This window comes from Physcomitrium patens, chromosome 25 (assembly GCF_059467195.1).
Source record: "Physcomitrium patens ecotype Gransden chromosome 25, ASM5946719v1, whole genome shotgun sequence".
In the NCBI taxonomy this organism is placed as follows: domain Eukaryota; kingdom Viridiplantae; phylum Streptophyta; class Bryopsida; order Funariales; family Funariaceae; genus Physcomitrium; species Physcomitrium patens.
The window spans coordinates 352,155-376,334 of NC_143434.1; the positions used below are offsets into that span (position 1 = coordinate 352,155).

The window sequence follows — 24,180 nt, forward strand, 5'->3', positions numbered from 1 at the left end:
GGAGGAAGGGAAGCCTTCCGGGTTCCCGTGGAAGTTGCGTTGCGTTCCCATCAAGGCACGCGGTTCGAGAAAAAGGAAACGTGGAGTTCATCCATAAAATGCATGCACTCAGGCATCATCTGTTCATCCATCACCTGGCGTCAGTGCAGCGGCGAAGGCTGGCGGGGCGGGGCTTCATCCAAATTGCAAGGATGGCGCGAACCCGCCCGCCGTGGTGGCGGGGTGGAGACGGACACATTTTTGTTTATTTCTGTCTGACTCGGGGGATGATGAGCATTCTCCGGCGGCGTGACTCGTATTTCTTACTCATCCTTCCTCTTGTTGTTGTTCAAATTCTGCTCTCTCTCCATCTCCGATGATCATCCTCTCTTCTTCCCCTCCCTCCCTCCTCTTTCCCTTTGCTTTGCTTTGTTCTCCTCACGTTCCTCCGCGCCATCCTCATAGTCTCCTCCCTTCCGCTGTTCCTTCCTTCCTTTTCCCTTCCGGTTCCGCCCTTGTACAGTTTGTTTCGTCTCACTTTTCCTTACTTCTCTGTGTGGTTGTATTTGTTTCGTAGCCGTTGGTTTACCTCTTCTTCCAGCGCTGAATTTTCTCTACTTGTTGTGAGTTCATTTTTATTTTTATTTTTATCTTTTTCATCTTCAGTTTTTTGGTTTTTAAATTTTGTAAGTATTGGATTGCAACCACCGGTTTGCGGTGCTTCTGTAGGGTTGGGCATTGGTTTCGTTTGGACTGGTGTCTCGGTCCTGTAAGAAAGATCAGTTCAGGTTTATGTGAACGTGTGTGTATAACCGAAGCTGCGTTCCGAATTTTTAGTCGCGCGTTCCGTGATTGATTGATATCCTTTGTCTACCAGGGGATCAGAAAGTGCATCTCCTCCTTTGTGTTTATGTTTTTGTCCTTCTCCCGTTTGGTGGAAACGCCACTTGACTATCTTGGCATTGGCGCTGTCGACTATACAACTACCTTGCCCTAAAGGTAGTTAATTACCGATTTGGCCTCCAGTTTTGTGGGGTACTAGACCTAACTTCTCAGTTCCCGTTATGATATGTTCTCGTTTTACTCTGTTGTTGTTGCTCCCCTCTTTTCCCGTAGCGTGGGTTGGTTTGTTCAACGCTCCCATGTTGGTAATTATGACACTAACTTGCTCTATATTTAAAATAAGTAAAAAATGCAATACAATCGCATTAAACGTAGATAATCATTTCGATCTATTATGACATGGCTGAATTGTGCTCTGCAAGGTCATAGTATGCATACATTTTCAGCATTCTCGAGAATTTCTGTATAAGTATCTGTTCGAGTGTTTGGAGTATCTGGTAGATGGGTTTCATGATTTCGAGGCCCTTCCTGGTAGATTGTGATTGCAGCCTTGACACACGACACGGTAGAGTTCTCTGCTGTTCTATCACGGATTTGTAGTACTCGATTTCTAGTGTATGCTGAGTCGCCCTTCGCATGTTGGCACAGTTTATCTTTTCCGACACGAACGGGAGACGTTGATAGAGACTCATACGTGTACATCGATGAAGTTTTCTCATGGCACTATAGAAATTTGGATCATCGCTTTCAAACTTGTCGCTACGTTGTTTCTTTGTGTGATAGGGTCAGCATGCACAGGAGTGGAGGTCGAAAGTCTTAGGTCAAATTGAGAGAGGTTACGGTCAGTCGGGCAGTGAGAAGCTCATGGTTGAAATGATGTGCTCTTCTGACGTGGAGTGTGTGTTTCTGTGGTACAGAGAAGCATTGCTGTCTTCGTTTGTGTGTCAATAACACCTAGCAAATATCTGGGATGGCCGTTGCGGCTCTCGCTCTGTACTCGTCGTGGCGCAAGTCAATCCCAAGCCGTCTGTTTGTGACCTCGGTGGACGCCCAAACAGTATCCGCACGTAACCCGAACCGCAGGCGCAACAGGCAAAAATTAGTGAAAAACACTCAAGAGGTAGGTGAGGAGTCTAATTTGCAACCTCAGCGCGGCCGCCGACCTTCGCGGAAGAAGTGGAGCGAGAAGAGGATGGACTCTGAATTCGACATGGTAATCGTCCCCCCAGATGGAATTTCAGTGTCGGGCTCGGACACGGACGACTCCGACTGGTCGATTGGCTGGTTCGAGCCTCACAGCAAAAAATTTACCGATGACGAGGAGGACAGCTTTGCCGTTCTGATGCCATGCTATGGCTCTCCGACCCCCCCAGATACCAACTCAAGGAAGGCCTTCACTCCCAATGAACAATCGAAGCCACCTGTGTGGTCTACCATGTTCTCCAGGCAATCCAGCATTGGTGAGCAATGAAACCCCTTTTTCTTTTGTCTCCCTCACTCCTGGTCGAGTAATGGGTTGGATCGGATGGCTTGTTTCTGTAGATAACGTTGGCAATACCACAATCAAGAGAAAGGTTTGTGTCATGTATTTGTTTCACGTGGTGATGGAAACTTTTGATGAAATTGTGTTTGTAATCATTCGTAACAGAACGATGGACGCAAGAAACGTTTTGGGACTACGTTTCTTTGCTTTTTTGCATCACCCCAGGGATTAATTTCATGCATTGGTACAATCTCAAAGTCTAGATGGGTGGTGAAAATTTCTCATTCTGAGAATGTGTTTCGAGAGGTGCTGCAGAGTAATGTGAGAACTTAACAATTTTGTTTTAGTGGAGCTCATTCGTGTTCATCTTGGAAGTGGTCATCACTCTCACACCCCCACAATTGTTAGCAATCATGTCTGACTAACGAGTCACGTAGCTGCCGCCTAGATTCTAGGAGTTAGTTCACTCCTTCACTCTTGCTGTGGTACACGGGGTGTGAAAGAGTGTACTTGCCAAAACAATATATATATATATACATATATTGCATTGGCGTTTTTATAGCTTGTTTTATGTTATCTGACACTGCGTCGTTATTCAGTTTTCTCGTTCAAATACTAACCTACTGCATCTCCGGCAATCGCAGATCATAAGAAACGCCTTGAGCGATGGTTGTCAGGAATCTGAAACTGGATCACCACTTAAAGCGGCAAATATCAACTGTTCCTGAAAATGCCAATGGAGGTACATTATAATTTATGAAAGCTTCAAGTGAGCTGTGAATGCAAAAACCCAAAGAATGGCGAAGAACATTGTGAAATATTGGCAACTGGCAACTGCGATAGGACCGGAAGTTTCTTTTGTAGCCACCGCTGGAAGGAGTGCGATGACCTATGGCCATCACTCACAGCGAGTGCTCAGATTCATTGATCAATTTTCTTTCGAAAGGTTGCAGATTTGTACATAGTGACACCAAGGTTGGTAAAGACTTTTAAAAAAGCAAAACATGACAAACGCCCCCAAAAAGAACAAGGGAGCTTTTCCTGGCTGTACCGAAGAATAACCTCCCTCAACGTAGGCTCCACAACATGTTCAAATGAGGCAGCAATTGGATGGTCGTCTTCGAAGGTTTACAGTCTCGGCATGTGATTCAGCTTTCGGCAGTGAGCTTCAAGAAGTGTAAGGCTCCATCATTTTTTGTGCCGAAAAGAACTTGTACGTATCCATTTTGACATTTGGTCGAATCTGTATTATAACAAAGCACACAAAACTAAGGGAATTATATTTATATTCACATTTATATAAATATCTGTACATATCTACAGTATCATCCTCATTTTTTCATCAGCCCATATTCTTACGAGGTAGCGTTGCAGGCTCGTGTCCATTTTGTATTCCTTCAGTTATTTTAATAAAGACTTAGATTTCTCAATCCCAGATGAAATCAAATAGACATTTTAGACCTTGCATAACGAAGTCTAATGGAATCAGCACAGTGTTCTACTAATCTCCAAGATAGTCTCAAAGATTATGAGTTGGATATATGTGAAAACACATTTGAGCAACTTCTAGAATGTTATGAAGAGGAAAGAAGATAAATACATCAAGTATTTTTTTCTGGAATAAAACAGATACACCATGAACACTTTGGTTTAGCATCATTGGGAATTTGTGCAGCATTCATTATTCATGAGCACAATTAATCCTCTTTATTATGGCTAAAACAATTTCACTTTTGTTGTTGCATGATATGGCAATTATATCACCTAAATCAACTTTCTGCAAGTGTAAAGTCAGTTTCAAAGACTTTGTTTAATATGTGTACTTCACAACGTAAACAGTTGTAAAAAAGTGGTGATTGTAATTATGGTCTTCATTATAAATCGGCATCGTTTGATCGCAAACATGCTGATTTATTAGTCTCTCCCTAATACGTGCTTATGCACCACTACCTGTCTCAAATTTATCATTAATAGTTTTAATTTCCATATTACATTTAAAATATCTTCAAACATTTCTAATTTCAATACCACTTTTTTTAGTTGTACTACTTGTGAATAAAGTGTGTATTGAAAAATCTAAAAAATCAGTTTTTTATTGTTATTTACAATTACATTTAAATCATAATAAGCTTCAAATGTATATATCAAAGCTAATATAATCTTAGTAAACAAGTCAAAAAGTATATCTACATGCATTATTAAGTTATATTTGTTACTTCCTTTTTCTTTTGCTAATTATATGAAAAAGGAAGGTATCTTATGCCATCAGTTGACGCAAATAGATACAAACTTTGCCTGTGTTACTGTTCTGACTTCAGTGTCAAAAATTTTAAACATTATGTTTAATACGTGCTTTGAAATAATTGTTTCTAGAGAAAATACACCTTGTGAGTTAATGATGAAAGATTAACAACAACGAAAGAAACGTAGGTTTTAAAAACGATGTGTAAGTCGAGTAGGTTATATATTTGCGCATACTCGGAGATCGCGCATATTCTTAGGTTTGAAGTGTCGAATTGCATGAACAGAGCCAGGATATTTTTGAACAAATCTCACACAAGTTAGAAGTAAACTTCAACATTTCTCATCAGAATGATACTATTTTGAAACCAAGGGAAAAGAAAAAGATAAAAGATAAAATCAAAAGCAAAAGTTACTGGATGGACGGGAAAAACATTCGCCTAGAGGGTGATTCCGCTGCGGAACAGAATCTGCGCCGCCCGGGCAGGGTGGGGTTGCGGAACCCGTCTCTACCCGGCCCGGCCCGGCCTGGCCCTTGGGGAGGGGTTTTGGGGGGGGGGGGGGGGGGGATCGATGTGGAAGCCATGGGAGACTCGCTCTTGCGGGCTGAAGAGCAGCGGCGGCTGCGAGGGGGAGCTCTTTCTCGCCTGCGCGCTTTGTGTGTGATGCTGCTGCGAGCTGCGGCTGCTGCCCTGCTGCGTTTCTTCTTGCCTTCATCCGGCTTCGTCCCCTTTCTCGGCTGCAGCCATGAAGACCATTCTGTCTACCCAGACTATGGACCTTCCCGAGGGAGTCAAGGTCGAAATTAAGGCCAAGCAGATTAGGGTTTCGGGTCCTCGCGGTACGCTCACTCGTAACTTCAAGCACCTGAACCTCGACTTCCAGCTGCAGGAGGGCGGCCGTAAGCTTCAGGTCGATGCTTGGTTTGGCACCCGCAAGACCATGGCTGCAATTCGCACTGCCATCAGCCATATCAACAACTTGATCACCGGTGTTACCAAGGGTTACCGCTACAAGATGAGGTTTGTGTACGCCCATTTCCCCATCAACGCCAGCATTGGTGGTGACAAGGATAACATCGAGATCAGGAATTTTCTGGGCGAGAAGAAGGTATATCCTGCTTTTGATTTGTTCTGTTCTGTGTGGAGGTCTAGGGTTATTAGTTTGCAAGTCAGTTGGTGTACTACAAGTCTAGTGTTTTCTACTCGGAATTGCATTGTTGTAATGCATTGGGAAGCTTCTGATTCCTGCAGTGGTTCACATCGATGCTTCTGTCATAGTGCTGCTTCATTGGAAATCGAACCAGGATTAGACCTCGGTTGGTTTTGGATTCTAGGACTTCTCTTTTTTCGATGAATCGAACGTAGAAGTCAGGCAAGGTTGCTCCGTTTTCTGATTTCATTGTTTGAGGGGAGGGGAGCTGTTTTTCTTATTGTAAGCTTGCATGAGGATGGAAATCCCACTTCTCTTATTTTTCTCTGGTAATGCATGTAGTGGAATATGACTCAGTAGTGGAACACGTTCAGGTCCTGCCGTACGCCTTCTATTTTCTATTTACTTGTCCTTTAAAATAGCTGTTCTTTCCATAACCCTGCGTCTAGCCCTAAGAATATTTTAGCTGTCAAAGGCCAGCTTGTATATGGATTATCGTTTTGATCATTTAAAGTGTCAAGGGATTAGAGCTAAAGCGTTGCATCTTTTTTTCTTTTTCGGGATTGGTTTAGTCTTGGCTTGCACAGAAATGTCCTAATAGTACATTTGTCGTCCATCAGTGTTCTTGCATAGATATCAGTAGGTAGTGGTGGCGGCATTTAATGAATAGCTTTTCGAATCTTCGATCTCTATCGTAGCTTTTCTGCAAGTCGCCAAATTGTTAGTATGCTAGAGGTCTTGGAGAAGATGGTTCATATTATTTTTTTGAAAGTAATTTAAAGTGTCATGTTTAATTTTCTATCGAACAGGGAGATTTACGCAGACTTTCTGTGAAGTGATGATCAACTTGTTCATGTGCACATCGTTTACTGAATATCAATTTGCACAGTACTTAACATGCCTAATTGACCTTGCAGGTACGGAAGGTAGACATGCTTCAAGGTGTGACTGTTACCCGTTCAGAGAAGGTTAAGGATGAGCTGGTTTTAGAAGGAAACGATATTGAGCTTGTATCTCGATCTTGCGCTTTGATCAACCAGGTATAGTGCCTTATTTTCACATGGTGACCTAAATTTTGTCTTTGATATACTTAGTTAAGCGAAACAGACGTAAAATATTTTAAAGATTTGATGCGAGATAACGATGCCATGTGATGGATCTTATTTATCATTATTTAGATACCAGCATGCACAATATTAAATTTCACAATTTTCGTTTTTATTCCAGTTTTTGCTGAACAGACAACCACATGGTTATGTCAACGTGCAACTTACCCGTGTATTTCTCCTTTCAAATTTGACTCAGAAATGCCACGTGAAGAAGAAAGACATCAGGAAGTTTTTGGATGGTGTCTACGTTAGTGACAAGGGAACCATGGATGCGGAGTAAAATCGTGTAATCCATCTCCAAAGGCCACTTCAATCCTCCCTTCAATTTGGGACTTTTGTGCTGAGCATTGCTCTGGAAAGGGTGATTAATGTATTTTATCGAGAATCCTTGCATGCCTTCACTTTTTGTAATGTATGTGTTGTGACGGCATCAACTTTTGTTGTGTGTGTTTTAATGATGACATCCATTTGAGTCCCTTTAAGCCCATCATTAGTAAAGCATCCTAGAGCATCTTTGGATCGTTACCACTGCCGATCCTGTGCGTACGACAGAGATTCTGAAAGGACTTCGGTAGCAGGTCTTGTCCAAGTCCACAGTTCAGCGTAAAAACATTCCTATAACGTGCTAACTATCACACAGCCACGAAATTGTGAGTTTTCCAATTGAAGTTCAATCAACTGGGATACATAGACTTTTGCTAACAACGATGAGAAAGACAATGAAAATAGGACTGACATCGTACACATTGACAATTCCACAGCGGTCTGAGTTTGGAACTGCAACTGTAATACTTTGTCCTGTAAGTCCATTGTCCCCAGTACAAGATACTTTTCTGCTGTGTCAGAACATGATAGATAGCACGACGGTAGACGATGAAGCCATCTTTCCCTTTGTGGACAAGTATATACATGTAGCGTCCTGTACACAACTAGCCCTAGCATGTCAATAGCAACCAGTTAACTATGGTATACTTTACTCGAAACTAGTCATCTAAGACTCACTTTCACCAGTTCATACTTCGCGTACGAAGACACTGCTTTTACCGGACACCTCTTGTTCAGATTCAAACGGAAGAGCGTAAACATCACATGGTGGATATCACCGAAATCCTCCTTAAATTTCGGTGAGTAGAGTATGAAACTATTGCACTTCACTTCAAAACAAGCTTTAGACTCTGACTGCAGCAACCTCCAGACTGACACCTTCACAAAGTCTAACCATTAATTTAAATTATTCTTTTAAAATACTGTAAAATACGTCGATTGCAAGCTTTGAAAAGGATTGTTTTTTGAAATGTACAATGTACAGAGGTATGTAAATGAAAACCCACGTAACAAATTCCAAATAATGCAAGAGTTTGATAAACTTCGAACTCACAAAGACAATGTTCTGCAATGAAAGAGAGTTCACAAGTTCACTGAACCTGAACTGGTAATCATCCACCCTCCTAATAAACAAAATGCCCACGCAATGACCAATCAATCCCCATCCCAATTGAAATCTATCTCACTCACACCAAAGGAATCAAACTCCTTCAGTTCCAAAAAGTAAAAAAATATGAAGATCAAGCTTGATTGAGGAGTACAGAGTAAAGCAGAGGCCCGTTGACAATCTCCAGACCAGGTCAAAGAATGAGCACGATATAGGGGAGAGCTATCCCACGTGGTATCCGACTGGGTGGAACTAATGAGAAGGAGCCGTGACGGAAGATGTGGCGACGCCACCTAGGCGACAAGTGGCACGACAGCCTTACCGCAATGAGGGTTGTCAGGACGGAGGGCGGGAAGACGGGATTTAGGGTTTGAGAGGGAGGCCATCGCCATAGCCATCCTCGCCATAGCCGTGGCCATGGCCAGCCTTGCCGGACAAGAGGAGGGCGGTGCGGAGTAAGTGCATTGGAGGGCGGTGATGCTCATCCAACCGCATAATATCGCTGCCGTCCTTCCACTGCACTGTCGCTTGCCACCCGCCGGCCCCTTCTCGAAGCTCCCCCTACCCCCCCCCCCCCCCCCCTTGTATTCTGGCCTCTTGCAGAGTCTTTGTTGCTTAGTCGTCAACGTGGTGACCCTACAATTCTACCCCACAAATGCACACAACTGCTACCCTTCTACTCCCGTGATCCTCACTTTCGTGTTGGAAAATTTCTGGTGTTTACTTACTCACTTGATTTCCTGGTGCTGCCTGCCCTGCGCCTGTTGTGCGCTGCATTTCCGTGATTCTCGTGGTTTAGTCCGTGCTTGCGAGGATCGTACTTGAAGTAAGTGAATGAGATGGATTCCCTCGAGGTTTTTTTGATTAACTTTGTAGTAATCGTCTTCCGGAGTGATTGATCGTGGTTGTAAGGGGAATTGATCTGCTCTGCGACGCAAGCTTCGATTTTGACGCACATAGCCGCGAACCACAAATAGACGCGAACAAACCGTTTCTTTCTGGTAAATGGTGTGGTGTAGGAGGGTGATTATGAATTAAGCTGTGTTGGGAATGAACGAAGCATGCTGATTCGGGCGTGGAGTGCATTCATGTTCGATCAGGAGGGAGAGGTTTGCTTGTTTTAATGGAATGATGACGCGAAGAGTAGAGCAGTGGGGTGCTGGTGACCTGGTGAAGAGTAGAGGCCAATTGCGGAAGCCAGAAGTTGTGGAATGTAGAGCCCAGATTTTCAGTTTGTAATATGCATCGCAGACGCAAGTTGCATAGAAGTTTAGCGGAGCCTGCTACTTTTGTGAGTTTTTCTGTTGTGCGTGATTTCCTTCAATTTGGTTTACCCTGTCGGCTTCATTTTGCTCAGCAGTTGCTCTTAGACACTCTGAGTATGCCACTGGAATGACATTAACTTTGATCTTGCTTGTGAGGTTCGCATGTTCATGATTTCTAACTCAACAAACTTCAAGAGCATAAGTTCGGCTATTAGTTTCAGAACAAATATTGCGGGACGATGCTTACGCTTTTAATCACACCACAAGATCGTCGCTTGAATTTGAGCGTTTCGAAGTTGGGTGAAGGAAAGTGCCAACACGTGAGCATGTCTGGACGTATCGGCAGAATCTGAGTCATGGAATAGGGGTGTGCTCGTTCCTCTGTTTCACTTGCAAGTGTGCGGCCTGGGAGCCATCATGAGTGACGAACCAGTATAGATCAGTAGTACGCTTTCTGTCAACTCTGCTTTAACGATGCAGCAGTTTCGAGATTTTGAGCCTGCTTGTAGGGCTGCAGGTGGAGGATAAATTGTTCTTGTTGTTGTTGATGTTGTATTTTCAACTCGCTACTAGTTCACAGTGGTTTTTCAATTGTTGTAAACTATTCTATTTGTACCCTGAAAGCGGTCTCGAAGCAGAATTATTCAGCGTGCATGAAAAAGTAGGAGGCTACGTCATTTAACGGCATGAACACCGGAAGTGAGGCAATTCTAATCACATAATACTGCCGACCGTTCTTTTGCCGATGTCAGTATTTTTGGCGCTAATGGATAATTGGATGGAAGACACACATATTTCCAGAAAAAAACACATGGTTGCGTCGCTTACACGTCTACTAAGCACGTAGGAATGCCGACCGAATAGAGTGAATGAAAAAGCAGCGCACAATGGAGCACAATTATGGTTCAATCAATACTCACGTGCTACAGTTATTGTAAATATGGTATTTGGGTGCGACCGCCGCGTCTATTTGATGAGCGCTCTTAAATGATCCAAGTAGAATGTACACTCTACCCATTCATGTTGTAATCAAGCCATGGCTGCTGGAGTGCTTATCATTACATGGTCATTCAATAGGATCACGATTATGGGACACAGCGGTAACTATTGGGGTTGGACGCGTGATATATACTGTGTAATTGTTCGTCAATGCGCTTCGGTCACGATTCGTGTGAGCACTCTTGTACCTTCTGGCAGCGCTCCAGTATAGTTTACGTGTCACGACGTTGTGAAATCACTATGTCTGAAAGCTGACATCGCTCTTCACTGATAGCACAGAAACTGCACCTGGTGTATATGCTTTCCAACTTCGTGCTTGAGCTTGTTGAGCTTAAAGTTGGTGCAACACGAATCTGTTGGCGAAGGAAGCTTGTATTTCGTTTATTGACCTCACTTGTAGTCAATCTCACATTTTGTTGAAGTGCTTCCAACAAGCCCCGATACATCCTCCACGCTGCTATGGCGCCCAGTCGAGAGGTATGCCCCAGACTTCTGCTACGTGTTGTGAGGCAGATAGTACGTAGGTTCAAAATTGCTAGTCGAACGTTGTGCTTTCATTGGGTAGATTTTTTTGTGCTGAAATCCTGCTACTGCTCACGATGGTGACAATAATTTGTGTGTTCCATGTGCAGCGGAGTAGAAGTCCGATGGGACGAGAATCACTCCCGGTACGTTCCATCTGGACCTAGGACCATCCGAAATTGAGACAGACTCAGTCATTGTTGCTTTTTTCGCGGCCCTTAATGTTGATGTGTTAACTGTAGTTTGCTGCAACGCTCACATCAGGGAAATTGTAAATGCACAGGCGACGGTCATGAACGTCAAAATGTGTTGCGCCAAGTGCGAGGAAAAAGCTAAGGAAGAATGTGAAGAAGTGGAAGGTAAGTTCATGTACCTCAAAAGCAGCTCTTATTTCTTGATCGTGAGCAACGTCTGACTGGTTACAGAATATTTCAATGGAGTGGACGACCTGCACTGGGCGGCATTAGTGCTAAATTGAACAGCCTCATGAAGATAGGCCGTTGGTTGTAAATCAGGGGTACTGAAGGTGGTAACTGATCAGAGCGAGAGCAAGGTCATCGTGTATGGTCCAGCTGACCCAGATGCATTGCTTAAAAAGATGAGGCGACACCTTGACAGACACGCTATGTTTTGGCGCATCGATGGAGACGTTACAGAAGAAGTTGCGCCTCCACTATTCCTCAAGGAACCTTCGGAGACGGGGAGACCATTGTCAATGGATCATAGAGATGGAAGTCCGCTAGGGGAATCGAGAGAGATCCACCCAGTCCAAAGGGAGATGAAAGATGCTGAAATTCGAGAAAGAGGGTCACTTGATGTGGGTCCTCGCGAGGTGGTGTTCATCCCCGTTGATGCCAAAGATGGAACGGCAGTCGATCCCCGCACCGTGCGAAAAGTAGAGCCTGGCGACGAGAGACCACCCCTACTAGCACGCGAATTTCACCCACTTGCAGAGAGAGAAATGATACCTCCTGCTGATCCTAGGGAAAATCCCGCACAGGTCCCTCGGGAGGTTGTATTCATTCCCGTCGATGCTAAGGATGGTACGCCAGTTGATCCTCGCAGAGTGCAAGTAATTGACTCCCGCGATGGAACGTATGTCAATCCTCGTGATGTAGCGCGCCCCTTGTCACCTTCTTATGGTAGGCCCGACGCGCTTCCCGAGTTGCGGCCCGTGAACCCTCCTCGTCTGGGGCTCCCAGGCTCTCCTCGGGGGAAGCCCATGGATCCCCATGATGTGCAACCCTTCGAGCTACGTGAGGTTAGGCCTGGTAACGTCAGCGACCTGCGCCAAGTTGATCCCGGAATGATGAGACCTGCGAGTCCTCGTGAGATGCAGCGCATGGATCCCCACATTCGTCCCGTCGACCCTCGGATTGTTGAGCGGCAGATCGACATGCGGGATGGAAGAGCTTATGGACCACCTCCAGACGAACCTCCTCGACGCGTGGGAGTTCCGGAGGGGTTGGTTCCTATCCGCACTGCTCCGCACTCACGGGAGGTGAACTTCGTCCCCGTTGATCACAGAGTGTCTCAAACTAACCCCGGTCGTGGCGATCCTCGGCCACGAAGTCCTCGAGAAATAGCAGACCGATATATGGCACGAGACCTGAGGGTCGTGTCTGATTATGGCCCTCGAAGCCCACGAGATGGTGATTATGGCCCTCGAAGCCCACGAGATGTTGATTTTGGCCCTCGTAGACCACGAGATGTTGATTATGCACCTCCTCGAGGTCTAAGAACACCTGAATATGCCCCGCGCAGTCCTCGAGAAGCAATGGATTACAACGCCCCTCGAAGCCTCCGAGGAGAAGGGTTTAGCGGTCCTCCGAGATCTCCTGGAAGGCCAGTTCTTGACAGAGAATTGAGTTTCAACGACTATGGACCAAGCGGTGCCCCTCGAGCTGTAGAAGTGCCGAGGGTGCCAATGCCTTATGAGCCCCTGGACCCTCGTGAAGCTGACGCATTTGATTTCCGCGGCGGTCCCGGCGCTCAACATCATGTTCCTCCCAGAAGTCCGAGGGGCACTCTTGGAGGAGTGACTTTGGAGCCAGTTGTGCGAGGCTACGGGGATATCGACCCACGCCGGTTCAAGCCAGCAGAGCCACGGGTTCTGTTGGATGTGACAAAGGAATTAGCAGCAGCGGACCTCCGAGACCGAGATTACGATGCTCTTGATTACAGGTCACGTGGTTTGGAATCGCCGCGGCGGCAATACTCGTCGAATCCAAACGAGTTTCGGAGTGGGGAGAGTCACCCGCGTGAGTATCAGCCCAGAGAGTCGGTCCTCAGTGATTACCAGCCCAGTCAGGACTATCAGCCTGGTCCTCTCGCCAGTCAGGTTCTGGACGACTTCCCCATCACCAACCCCAACTACAAGAAACAGATTGGGGTTGGACCGGAATATTGATAATGCGTTGTCAAGTCCGTTGTAAATAGATTGAATCCTACGATATTATGTCCACTAGAGGAGTTGGCTCCTCAGACCATTTTGGCAGCAGAGCAACACTGTAGAGGGGAGTGGTTGCCATGAATTTTGGTTGCAGGAAACAACAGCCCTTCCAAAGCTGTGCAGGTAAGGATGCTATGTAGTTAGTGGTTGGGTTGAAACGACTTTGAGCAGATCCATCTACTAGATTTCAGAGAATGGAACAGCTGTTTGACCATTTCTCTTTCCACTGAATGCTTTCGCCATCCCTGACCAAATCTAACTAAGACAATTCCATGGTCATTGTACAAGTTGAGTCGATGTTTGATTGCACTTATCACGAGAATTAAGCTCTGGAACATGCTCAGCACATGCTCTGAAATGTTTTCGGAGGGGTTGCATCACAGAGACCTTTTGAGATTATTTACCTTGTTGCGACAAATATCCAGCCCTATCATTGGATTGGAACGGGTTAAATACGGACATAGCACCACGCCCTAACAAGAACAAGCAATCACAGCGACACCTGCTGAACTGGGGTTATTTATCTAGTGCACTGACTGAATGGATGTCTGTCGGACAAAACGCATGCCTATTTGTTGTAGAATATCTTGTTTCATTGGCAATGCATCTATCCGCTTGTTATGTCGGGACGGTTATTATGTATTGATAGAAGTTGGATGATCGTTCACAGTTTTGAAATGGTTGCTTCCCCCCTCGATAGTACCTGAAACGTTTGTCAAGCACAATGTAACCACATCATGAAAGCCGTATTCGAACGTTGACAAGTAGTAATTAAACTGGGAAAATCAGCAGTTAAGCAAGCCATAGCGTAACATTGAGTCCTTGAATTCGTGTACGCTGTGAACATGGTCATTCTAGGAAATGAATACTTGACGTTTCATAGAGAAGCAAAAAAGAAGCCGCGTACTATTCCCCTTTCTTGCTTGATAATCAAACAAGTTGAATCATCTAATTGACCAGTACATGGTCGCGGCAGCAAGGTACGATCCACCGGCACCACTCACTTCCAACCTCACTAATCCTCGCCTCCAAAGAGCGAATCGCAATCTCCTACACCGCTCCAGCCCCTCTACTGCTCCTCCTCCTCCGCATCTGCCTCCAAGCTCTTAACGCTTCCCAAGGATCCTAACCGACTCTCCGCACTCGCACACGCAACCTCGCTCCAACCATCGACGCCTTCCTATATGGCACCTTAACCACAAGAAGAAATCGGTGGAGAGCGATTCCCACCAACCATCGCCAGCCCCATCGCAGCAGTGAACGCAGCAACGGGCAGGGCAGTACTAGTTCTCACGACATTCGTCGCCGTCGAGAGTTCACCGAGCGCCCCTGATCATCTGCATGCACGATTGATAACACACGTACCCACACACACACACGCGACAACTAAATAAATATGTTAATATATAAATCCCTCGAGCTACGACATCACGCCTCCCGACGAAACTCCCATCGTCGTCGTTCTCGGCGTTTCCGTCACAGTTGGTTCAGCTTCCCTCCCATGGCTTCGAATGCCTCGAAATGTAAAAGTTAGCGGAGATGAGAAGAGGTGTTCCAGTTTGCTTCTTTTTTTCATTTTATTTTACTTTTTTTTTATAATCGTTGTTGTTATTTCTTCTCATACCTCACAATTAATTCTGAGATTGCAGGTGGGCCCTCCTCGGTAATCTTTCTCCATAGCAGAGGTTGTAATACCTTTTACCTCATACCTTCAACTATTTCGTTATTATTGATGCTTTAAAGTTATTTAAAGCATTCTTAGGAACTTGGGTTTTAAAAAAAATAAAAATTGCTGCATTAATTAGTGTGATGATTATTTTAGCTTTCTTGGAGTTATCCAAAAAAGTTATTACTTGGAGATGTGATTTTAATTAGATTTCGAAGTATTGATTGGATTATTTATTCATTACATGATTATTGGCTAGGAGATTGGTCTTCAAAAATATCAGGTAAATTGGATGCATTAACATTAAATGTAATGATTGTAGAAAAATATATAAAAAAAAATTGAAATTCATGATATTAAGTTATGACGCTCAGATAGATGATGTTGCCCTTACAACCTAAAATAATTTTAGGTTGTTTTCAATCCTCTGTTCAAAATAACCACTGTGCTTCCTCCTATTAATGCAAGTAGTTTAAAACTTTCAATAATCATCTCGTAGTAAAAAACGCTAATTTGATGTTTAGAAAACCCTAATTTAATATATATATATATATATATATATATATATTTTCAATAACAGAATTATACATAAGAAAAACTCTAAGAAATTTCAGTGAGAGGTCATAAAAGTTAAATTCTCAAAGTTATATTTTGTTTGTCTATAAAATATGAATGTGGTCTTTGATATTTTTCAAAATTACTTAAAATATAAATAATCATCCTGATGCAATTTAAAAATAAAACTTGCAATGTTTTCGACCTATACATAAATGATCTTCAAAAAGCATGTACACAGTTGTATTTTTACAAGAAAAGTTATTTTCTAATGCATTCAAAAAATTATTATAGTACCTTTTTGCATAAAATTGAAGACTAATCTTGATTCTATGTTTTGTTCATATATATTTTTCAAACTTTGTTCAGTGCAGGTTGTACAATAAGTACACGTGTGCGTGCATTTTAAAATCATACCCAGAAAAACAGGGGAAAATTGGCAAAAAGAATGCACCAATGAAGGAAATAAACGAGACAATCAAATAAACTCAAGAAGATACATAATAGTGACAAAAATTGAAATAATGATGATGATGCTAATAAGAAAACAAACATGGGAGAAGGAGCACAAATATAACATGGGATATATCTGGGGAACCCAAGAAGCGTATCCTCTCACAAGTGTTGTGACCTTTGGTTTGTGAAAAGACGTTTAAATATTATAATCTTGTACTAATCCTGACGACTACTAACTAGTATGAACGAATGGTGAGTTTGAAGAGACCTTGCACACATACACGTGGACGCGGGAAGGAGAAAGACGGAGGAAGGAGAATCATCCACGGATGATTGAAAATAAGATAGATGAGGAGGAGGAAGGGGAGGGGAGAGAGAGGACGGGCACGGTGATGGGGCCAGACACGGCGTTAAGGGGGGGGGGCTTATCTTCTTAGAGCAGGGCCGGAAGGCGAAGGGGGGGCGTGTTGGCATCGCAAAGCAAGCAGGGATGGTGAAGATGAAGATGATGAAGATGACCCAATTGTGCGTGAGTGCTGCTGCTGCCTCACAAAAGGCAATGGCTCAGCTTCACCTGCGCGAATGTGGAGCTGCGGTGGCCTTGCAACTCCCCCCCCCTTCCCCTTTCCCTACCTTCTTCCCCTCTCTTGCAACTCCTCCTCCTCCTCCGCTACCTCTGTCTCTCTGTCTCTCTCTGTTGCACACACACTGCCGCTCCTCTGCACTTTCCATTCTCTTCCTCTCTCTCTCCCTTTCTGCCAGGTACTGCTCCCTCACCCTTCTCTCTCTCTCTCTCTCTCTCTCCCCTTTCTCTTCCCTCTTTCCTTTGCTCTGCTTCTGTGCCTCTTGCTCTTCACTCATTTCCTTTTCATTTCTGTGGTTTTGAATTCTTTGAGTTTTGGTTCCGAGCATGTCTGTATCTTATTAGGATACTGCCTCTGCATTGCACTTCCCCCGAATTATTGCTGTTAGGCACGGTAGACCAGTTTTTATCGTAAATCCTGCTGCGCTTTCTGAGGACGATGTTGTGTCTGGGCCGTCTGGTATGTCGAATTGGAAGGGTTCGGAGTAGACTTGACATGGGGTGTATCTGTTTTTTTTTTTGGAGTTAGCCGGGGTATGCTGAGATTTGTGTCAGTGGGAGTAGCAACCCTCATTCAATGTTCCGATTCTGGAAGCAGGGATTGTGAGTCGACGGATAGGGAAGAATGGCGACGTCAATTGCGCAAGCGAGTCGCCTCGGCCAGGCGTCTGCTCTGGTGCAATCCTGCTCCTGCCGTGACGTGGAGGGCACATCCAGAAGGCCCGTCGGTGGTGTTGGATCGTTCTCTGGCCTTAAGAATGTTAGAGATCTTCCTCTCTCCTCGGTAGTAGGTGACTGTGCCTCCCAGAGAGAGGCTTTGAAGCGTCCCGCATTTGCCACCAGCTCAGTCAACACTGGAGGCCGCAAGGCGGTTGTTGCTATGGCAAATTCCGCAGCGCAACAAGCAGCCATGGCGTCGGGTACCCCGGTCCGCTCCACCAGCATCCTCGTAATTGGTGCAACGGGAACCTTGGGCAGACAGGTCGTGAGGCGGGCTCTTGACGAAGGTTATGATGTACGGTGCCTCGTCCGGCCTCGCCCAGCTCCCGCCGATTTTCTTCGTGATTGGGGGGCCACAGTCGTCAATGTAAGATCGGGTAACTCTCTGCGTCTATTTGACAGTGTGCATATACTTGTACGTGAGGAAAGGGATGAGTCCAAGATCACGATGAGCATCCCGAACTGAGAGCAGACTGCTTTGCTGTCCATACGTACGGGGAGCGGATGATATCTGACGTTTGTTGCTTTCTACTGTACTTAGGGCGATTTGAGCAAACCTGAGACATTGCCAGCCGCACTTGTCGGAATCCACACGGTGATTGATTGCGCAACAGGGCGGCCGGAAGAACCTATCAGAACAGTGAGTAGTTGCTTTGTCTGTCTATTGCATATGTTGAGCTTGAGGAGCTTTTGGTTAATTACATCTAAATCCGTTGTTTGAGGCTAAGAATTTTGACTCCTAGGAATCGAATCGGGAAAGTAGCCGAACCAATAATTCAAAAGAATGTGAAAAATAACTTCGAGATGGCTCTTGAAGTCGAGTTCTACCAGACGTGTTTTCAAATTACCGATTGTGACCTGCGTGGAAATGGTAATGGAGGTGTAGGTTGATTGGGACGGAAAGGTTGCTTTGATTCAATGTGCGCAAGCAATGGGCATCCAGCGTTTCGTTTTCTACTCGATCCACAACTGCGAGAACCACCCGGAGGTCCCACTGATGGAAATCAAAAGGTGCACGGAGAAATATATTGCGGACTCGGGATTGAATTACACCATCATCCGACTATGCGGGTTCATGCAGGTTCGAGTAGAGCATGATTTCATTGCCTTGACTGCTCGGGAGTTGTTTTCTATGGATGTGGTCATTGTGTCTTGGAAAGAAGTATGAATCTCTCTGTTGGGCTCTTAAATTTGTGCAGGGTTTGATAGGACAGTATGCTGTTCCAGTTCTAGAAGACAAGTCAGTGTGGGGAACTGATGCTCCCACCAGAATCGCTTACATGGACACCCAGGTGCTTACGTCTCTTCTTCATTGAACGGAAAATTTGATCGTTTCTGTTGATCATGTCTGTTTTACAAACAATCATTCGGTGTGATGCCTTGTATCAGTGATCCCTTGACCATGTAATCATTTATGTCTTAATGCTGATATAGTGAATACATTTTTCCTCAGGATGTTGCGCGACTAACTATGGCAGCCCTCCGAAACGAGAAAGCGGAGAGGGAGACGATGACTTTGGCTGGCCCCCGTGCTTGGACTACCCAAGAGGTACTGGCCGTAACATCCTTCCCAAGCCCCAGTCCCTCTAGTAATTTTTGAATCTCACACTCTTTATTGTAATTACACTTACCTTGTACAGCTGTTCTAGCATCAACTCACTACCAATATGATTTTTTTTTGTTTTTTTTTTTGTTTTTTCAATCTCCAGTGAGGGTAAATCTTGCCTTGTAGCTCTCGAGAGGAGTATATTTATTTCTTAAGATTTTTTTCCCTTCCCAATTAGTTTCTTTTACTGCTGTATCATCCTGGAACTTAGGTTTGAGATGGAGGTTCACAAAACTCCTGACGAAATATTTTCACATACGTCACATTAATTGTGCTGTAACATTTACGTTATTGTCCAAGTACACACCATGTAGTTTACCTGAGTAGAAACCGTTCTTACATTGATGGTGTCCACCTCTTAAATAAACCAAAAGACTATTTCGAAGTGACAACTTGTATCTAAATACATCTTTCCTTTGAGTGTGCAGGTTATCAGCTTGTGCGAGCGGTTAGCTGGGCAGGACGCTAAGGTGACGACTGTCCCCGTGGGTGTACTGAAGACGACACGTTTGTTGACTCGGCTCTTTCAGTGGACAACCGACGTTGCCGACCGATTGGCTTTCTCTGAGGTGAGCACCATATGATGTGACCCTGAATTGAGTCCGAGTGTTGATAAGTTCAGACCTCAGATGTGTGTGTGTGTAACCATGGAATTGCTATACATAGCTGAACTCTCGACTGGAATGGAGTTCTAAGATGTGCAATGCAGGTACTCACGAGCGACACTGTATTTTCAGCACCAATGACGGAAACCTACGCAATGTTAGGAGCAGATCCCAAAGAAACCACCACTTTGGAACTTTATCTGCAGGAGTACTATGGACAGATTCTGAAGAAGTTGAAGGATTTGAAGGCATCATCCAAGCAAGGAGACTATTATCTATAGAGCCTGTTAGCCAGCTACCACCTTACCTCGCTTTCAGCTTAGGTCGTCATTGGCTTGTACCGCATGCATCCCAGAGTGTTAATTCTGTACCAATTCCATTCTTTATTTGCAACAGAGAGACCAACTCAATGCTAGTGAAACGCTTGTGCAACTTTCACTACCTTCCTGCGTGGCTCCGACTTGGTTTTACAATTCATAGAGAGGATCTAGTTTATTTGTCGAAATTTGCTGTAAATTCGGCCCTGTTTCGATAAAGGATGATGCAATGACATTTTCAACAGTCAAGCAGTAGACGTTTGCAATCAGATCACTACTTTTTGTCATTATAATCTGCATGAAATCGTTGCTTTTCAAAATGAATAAATGCATGCATGTTTCCTTAAGTAAACTTCTTTACCTCAATTCCAGAGGTAAGAATGAGACATTGTTAACAGCGAAATACCTGACAAGCTAGTGCTTTTAGAGTTGGTTATTATAAAGAACATATTCATCAACCAAAACCTATCGCGCATCTAGAATGTAACCATGCAGTTGTTATTCGATAACCGCAGCCTTTCAAATGGCACTGCATCGTCTTCTGCATCACTTGTTCCATTTCGAGAGAAAATGGCTAATGGTAGTTCACGTTTTTCTACCGAATTGAAGATGTGTTTATACATCGGCCGATTCATCAAAAATAAACTATCCGTCACCAGACTAGGAACAAACGACTACCAGCGTTCCTGTTTAGACAGTCTACCTCGAAAAAGAAAGGAAAATTTTCTGCTAATGCATGTTTGAACAAAAATACAATGACAGATCTGGCCACCAGGAGGAGTTGGATCTCCAGAAGGATTGCAAAGGATACTGTTCGGCGGAATCGGAATGATAGAGTGAATTTGATGGATGAGTATAATACCGTGACCAAGTCTATTAATACGCCTTTTATGACCTGTCAATGGGAGCACGGAAGAAAACTTGTGTCCACACATCAAATATAGCTCTTTTCATGCCTCTCACAGATTATCACATGTTCAGCATGTTCTTCCTGAACTACGGCTACATGTCCTAGGAAAGTTATCTCTTATTTACCTTTTTCTTTTTATTCTTTTTCATCTTTTGTTCTTTTCTGCAGCATGAGGGGTGGCTCTTAGCGTGTTTTCAAAGAATGTCACTCGTCCAAATTCAGTTCGTTGAAGTTAGTTTATTGTGCACCATTAGCAGAACGTGAGGAACTAATTCCCAGAAGTGCCACCCCATTTCTCTGGGCCGGCTCAAAAAAACTATTTCTGCATGGTGTAAATCGCAACCAAAAGCTGCATGGACGGCGAGATTCGACAACAACGAAAGAGAAAAAGTGTGGGCTAATATCAGTGCAATTAGAAGGAACCGAGGGAAGACCACCACGGCATTTACTTGAAGAATGATTCCAGAAATACGCGGAGCTAAGGAAGTATCACATGAAATCAGGCAAACTTGCGACATGAACTGTCCTGTGTACCAGTTTCCTGTTGTCTGATTCTAGACCTCGCATTATTTTTTCCGAGTTCCAAGGATCCTTTGGGGCTCTGGCCCAATGCAGCCTATCCACGTACGGTCAGGCTCCGCATCCAGCGCATGAAGCGTTTGTCATCCGCCTCGTCTCCCCTCGGGTGCCGCAGATCACGCCCCAACAGCCTTTTCGTTTCCCCAATTTGCAGCTCTCGTTTTGCCGCTCTCTGATCTGCATAACTTAGCGGCTGCATCGCCGTGTCAAACCGCGTTGTCAGTTCGTCACTCCCATCTCCGTTATTCACTCTCTGCAGGGTCTGTTTTGTCGGAAGTTTTCCTGTGTTCTTCCTTCGAAGCTATCAGATTTTTTTTCCAGGCATCGCGTTGGTTTGAAAAGCTCGTAATTTACCCACATCCTTTCCTCCCTCACATTCTGGGTTGTAAACCAAGTCTCGTGCAGATGACGTGATCTTCTCTAGTCTTTTTACTTGGTTTGTTCATGCTGTGGTTACTCGTTGCGACTAGGTCGTTCTTGTCGTCGTACTTTGGAAGAAACGTGGGCGTGGCAGTCAGACAGGGTGCGCGACTTGCTCGTTTTGGGTCTGACTGGGTCGTATAGCGTCGAGTATATAAGTCTGCGGCGGCCACTCCATTTCCCCTCGCTTTTCATGGTTGCTCCTGTTTAACGGTTTAAGAAGAACTTGGATCTTGCTTGTTTTAGTGGGTATTTTTCTGGGACTGAAGAGAACGAGAGAGAAATTCTAATCTGCATCGAGCTCAATAAGGTCGGTGGGTCGAGCTTGCTTCGATAGGATTCACAATGTCCCTGTTTTGCGCACCGATGTTTCATCGGCTTCCGCGTCGCACGCCTGTGGAATTTTATATCTTGTTAGACTGTTGTTCTTGCCCGGATTAATCATTGTGCTAAGTTTTCGACATTTGGATTTGCTGATGGACAAACCTCGCACTCACGCTTGTTGGTTGAAGGAATAGCCACGTTTGACTTGAGCTACCCATTGCTGTGAGCCTCCAGTTAATCGTTCCTAGGTTTTTGGGTGATTCAATATTCAGTTCTACAACAATATTTCAGTATATATGTACCTACGGAATGTCTTTCAATGGGACGGCTTTCAGTGTAGGTAGAACTTGTGATAGGGAAGACGAGTTTTTCCTTACAGGTTGTCTGTGTGTGTCTTCAATAGCTCTACTTGAGATACTGAAGGATCCACTCTCTCGTGCAGGGCGCAGTTTGAAAGAACGCAATAAGAGAATAAGTTGCGAGAGTTCCGGTGTGAATTTTTGGGTGGTGATCTATTGAGCAATGGCGGTGGCAAACAAGGACATGGTTGGAGTTCAGGAGGAAACGCCATCTGCACCGCGCTTTGAAACGCTTGTTTTTGATCTGGATGACACATTGTATCCCCTCAGCAGCGGTTTGGCGCACGCATGTCGATTGAACATCGAGTCATACATGGTGGAGAAAATGGGCATTGATCCTGCTAAAGTGCCCGACATTTGCACCACGCTTTACAAAAGCTACGGCACTACCATGGCCGGACTCTGGGCCGAGGGCTATTACTTCGACCATGATGACTTCCACAAGTACTTGCCTTCTCTGAATCCTCGATTGTGTTCTTTTCATCATTTCGGCATCTAATCTTGGCATCTTTCTAAGTCCCGACAGTATGCTGGTAATTCTGTGAATGATCCGTTGCCAGTGCTCAAATCAGAGTTAATGACTATTGATTGTTGTAGCTGGTGTTGCTTGTTCAAAACCGTATGTCGGTTTTTTGGTTGAACGATCTCTGGTCGAATGAATGGTGAAACTTTATTTTATGATGGTATATGTTCGGAAAAATTGACCTTTAAATGACTTGAAATTGATAGATTGAGGACAATGGCGTCTGATTAGAAGTTCAGTTGACATGAGTATGGTACCTGTTTATGAGCTTATGAAGCCGTTGTATTTTCCAGGTATGTGCATGGTCGTCTACCTTATCACCTCCTCAGACCCGATCCCATCTTGCGCAATCTCCTGCAAAGCATGCCTCAACCCAAGTACATCTTCACAAACGCGGATAAGATCCACGCCGCCGTAGTATTGAAGAAGCTTGGTGTGGAAGACATGTTTGAAGGCATACTTTGCTTCGAGACCTTCAATACACACTGCGCCATTGCCAAAGAGAGACGCGAGGCAGGAGAGCAAGACGTGAAACTTGATGTGAGCGTTCCAATTGTGTGTAAACCATCAATTGCATGCATGGGGGAGGCAGTTCAGCTTCTGGGAATCAATCCTGCCAAAACACTCTACTTCGATGACAGTGCAAGAAACATCTTTGGAGGTAAGAGAGTGGGCCTTCACACGGTCTTGGTTGGAAGTCCGATCGCGTGTGATGGAGCTGACCACCACGTATCTAGCATTCATAATGTGAGGGAGTCCATTCCTGAGATCTGGGCTGAGCCTCACTTCTTCGATGAGTTGCGACTCTCCCGCAAAATTGCTGTGGAGACAGTTGCGTGAGCTGCATTCATGGGGATTTATTTTTCCTCCCTGTCGGTGGCAATCAGTGTCCATTTCAGGGGTGGTGTATAGCAATTATATGATTTTGTCCTCGGAAACTTATTCTATTCTCTAGCTTTGTTACTAAGCACAAACATTGGATGTTCATAGTGCTTGTACTTTTGAAACGATGTTGTAATTCTCTTTTCTAAATTATTTTCTAAGCAGTTCTTACCTCTCCAAGAAATATTTATCATGGAT

The 24,180-nt window shown here is 44.6% G+C and overlaps 5 protein-coding genes and 1 long non-coding RNA gene across 15 annotated transcripts; 5 read left to right on the top strand and 1 right to left on the bottom strand.

Annotated features, from left to right (window-relative positions):
- The first annotated feature begins 248 nt into the window (after nt 1–248).
- LOC112278279 (uncharacterized) lies at nt 249–3,964 on the top strand. 6 transcript variants are annotated; one of them, XM_090247629.1, is made up of 4 exons: nt 249–602; nt 857–1,014; nt 1,740–2,282; nt 2,950–3,964. In XM_090247629.1, the coding sequence occupies exons 3-4, from the start codon at nt 1,793–1,795 to the stop codon at nt 2,988–2,990; spliced, it is 531 nt and encodes a 176-aa protein (XP_090103755.1). In that variant the 5' UTR covers nt 249–602; nt 857–1,014; nt 1,740–1,792; the 3' UTR covers nt 2,991–3,964. The 6 variants fall into 6 exon arrangements, with proteins under 6 accessions (XP_090103755.1, XP_024367296.1, XP_024367294.1 ...); XM_024511528.3 differs by having other exon boundaries at nt 857–978; XM_024511526.3 differs by having other exon boundaries at nt 249–1,127.
- Nucleotides 3,965–5,197: 1,233 nt separating this feature from the next.
- LOC112278501 (large ribosomal subunit protein uL6) lies at nt 5,198–7,204 on the top strand. Its single transcript, XM_024512084.3, has 3 exons — nt 5,198–5,656; nt 6,616–6,738; nt 7,004–7,204. The coding sequence occupies exons 1-3, from the start codon at nt 5,294–5,296 to the stop codon at nt 7,085–7,087; spliced, it is 570 nt and encodes a 189-aa protein (XP_024367852.1). The 5' UTR covers nt 5,198–5,293; the 3' UTR covers nt 7,088–7,204.
- A 3,071-nt stretch (nt 7,205–10,275) lies between these two features.
- LOC112278503 (uncharacterized) lies at nt 10,276–16,308 on the bottom strand. Of its 2 annotated transcripts, XR_012216905.2 has the most exons (4): nt 15,996–16,290; nt 14,385–15,598; nt 11,399–14,180; nt 10,276–11,271 (listed from the first exon to the last, which is right to left on the bottom strand). It is a non-coding gene; the product is annotated as an uncharacterized LOC112278503 (long non-coding RNA). The 2 variants fall into 2 exon arrangements; XR_012216904.2 differs by lacking the exons at nt 10,276–11,271; nt 11,399–14,180 and having other exon boundaries at nt 14,227–15,598; nt 15,996–16,308.
- Nucleotides 10,838–13,764, top strand: LOC112278498 (uncharacterized). The gene is made up of 4 exons (XM_024512077.2): nt 10,838–10,980; nt 11,136–11,171; nt 11,309–11,384; nt 11,541–13,764. Exons 1-4 carry the CDS (start codon nt 10,963–10,965, stop codon nt 13,433–13,435), a joined length of 2,025 nt encoding a protein of 674 aa, XP_024367845.1. The 5' UTR covers nt 10,838–10,962; the 3' UTR covers nt 13,436–13,764.
- Nucleotides 16,309–16,801: 493 nt separating the features above from the next.
- LOC112278499 (protein HIGH CHLOROPHYLL FLUORESCENCE PHENOTYPE 244, chloroplastic) lies at nt 16,802–20,254 on the top strand. Its single transcript, XM_024512079.3, has 8 exons — nt 16,802–16,916; nt 17,336–17,824; nt 17,999–18,097; nt 18,344–18,538; nt 18,657–18,749; nt 18,911–19,006; nt 19,492–19,632; nt 19,773–20,254. Exons 2-8 carry the CDS (start codon nt 17,363–17,365, stop codon nt 19,947–19,949), a joined length of 1,263 nt encoding a protein of 420 aa, XP_024367847.1. The 5' UTR covers nt 16,802–16,916; nt 17,336–17,362; the 3' UTR covers nt 19,950–20,254.
- Nucleotides 20,255–21,570: 1,316 nt separating this feature from the next.
- Nucleotides 21,571–24,166, top strand: LOC112278500 (uncharacterized protein C24B11.05). Of its 4 annotated transcripts, none has more exons than XM_073531918.2 (3): nt 21,571–21,692; nt 22,661–23,021; nt 23,394–24,166. In XM_073531918.2, the coding sequence occupies exons 2-3, from the start codon at nt 22,741–22,743 to the stop codon at nt 23,938–23,940; spliced, it is 828 nt and encodes a 275-aa protein (XP_073388019.1). In that variant the 5' UTR covers nt 21,571–21,692; nt 22,661–22,740; the 3' UTR covers nt 23,941–24,166. The 4 variants fall into 4 exon arrangements, with proteins under 4 accessions (XP_073388019.1, XP_024367850.1, XP_024367851.1 ...); XM_024512082.2 differs by having other exon boundaries at nt 21,598–21,819; XM_024512083.3 differs by lacking the exon at nt 21,571–21,692 and adding an exon at nt 22,090–22,440.
- Nucleotides 24,167–24,180: the final 14 nt, after the last annotated feature.

Bases quoted from the DNA above. Each gene is read 5' to 3' on its own strand.
- LOC112278500 (XM_073531918.2), top strand. From the start codon at position 22,741: ATGGCGGTGGCAAACAAGGACATGGTTGGAGTTCAGGAGGAAACGCCA. The intron at 23,022-23,393 runs GTACTTGCCTTC...TGTATTTTCCAG, and splicing joins GACCATGATGACTTCCACAA to GTATGTGCATGGTCGTCTAC.
- LOC112278499 (XM_024512079.3), top strand. From the start codon at position 17,363: ATGGCGACGTCAATTGCGCAAGCGAGTCGCCTCGGCCAGGCGTCTGCT. The intron at 18,098-18,343 runs GTGAGTAGTTGC...ATGGAGGTGTAG, and splicing joins CGGAAGAACCTATCAGAACA to GTTGATTGGGACGGAAAGGT. The intron at 18,539-18,656 runs GTTCGAGTAGAG...AAATTTGTGCAG, and splicing joins GACTATGCGGGTTCATGCAG to GGTTTGATAGGACAGTATGC.
- LOC112278501 (XM_024512084.3), top strand. From the start codon at position 5,294: ATGAAGACCATTCTGTCTACCCAGACTATGGACCTTCCCGAGGGAGTC. The intron at 5,657-6,615 runs GTATATCCTGCT...TTGACCTTGCAG, and splicing joins ATTTTCTGGGCGAGAAGAAG to GTACGGAAGGTAGACATGCT. The intron at 6,739-7,003 runs GTATAGTGCCTT...AATTTGACTCAG, and splicing joins CTTGCGCTTTGATCAACCAG to AAATGCCACGTGAAGAAGAA.
- LOC112278498 (XM_024512077.2), top strand. The intron at 11,172-11,308 runs GTACGTTCCATC...GTAAATGCACAG, and splicing joins TGGGACGAGAATCACTCCCG to GCGACGGTCATGAACGTCAA. The intron at 11,385-11,540 runs GTAAGTTCATGT...GTTGTAAATCAG, and splicing joins AGAATGTGAAGAAGTGGAAG to GGGTACTGAAGGTGGTAACT.
- LOC112278279 (XM_024511526.3), top strand. From the start codon at position 1,793: ATGGCCGTTGCGGCTCTCGCTCTGTACTCGTCGTGGCGCAAGTCAATC. The intron at 2,283-2,949 runs GTGAGCAATGAA...CGGCAATCGCAG, and splicing joins CTCCAGGCAATCCAGCATTG to ATCATAAGAAACGCCTTGAG.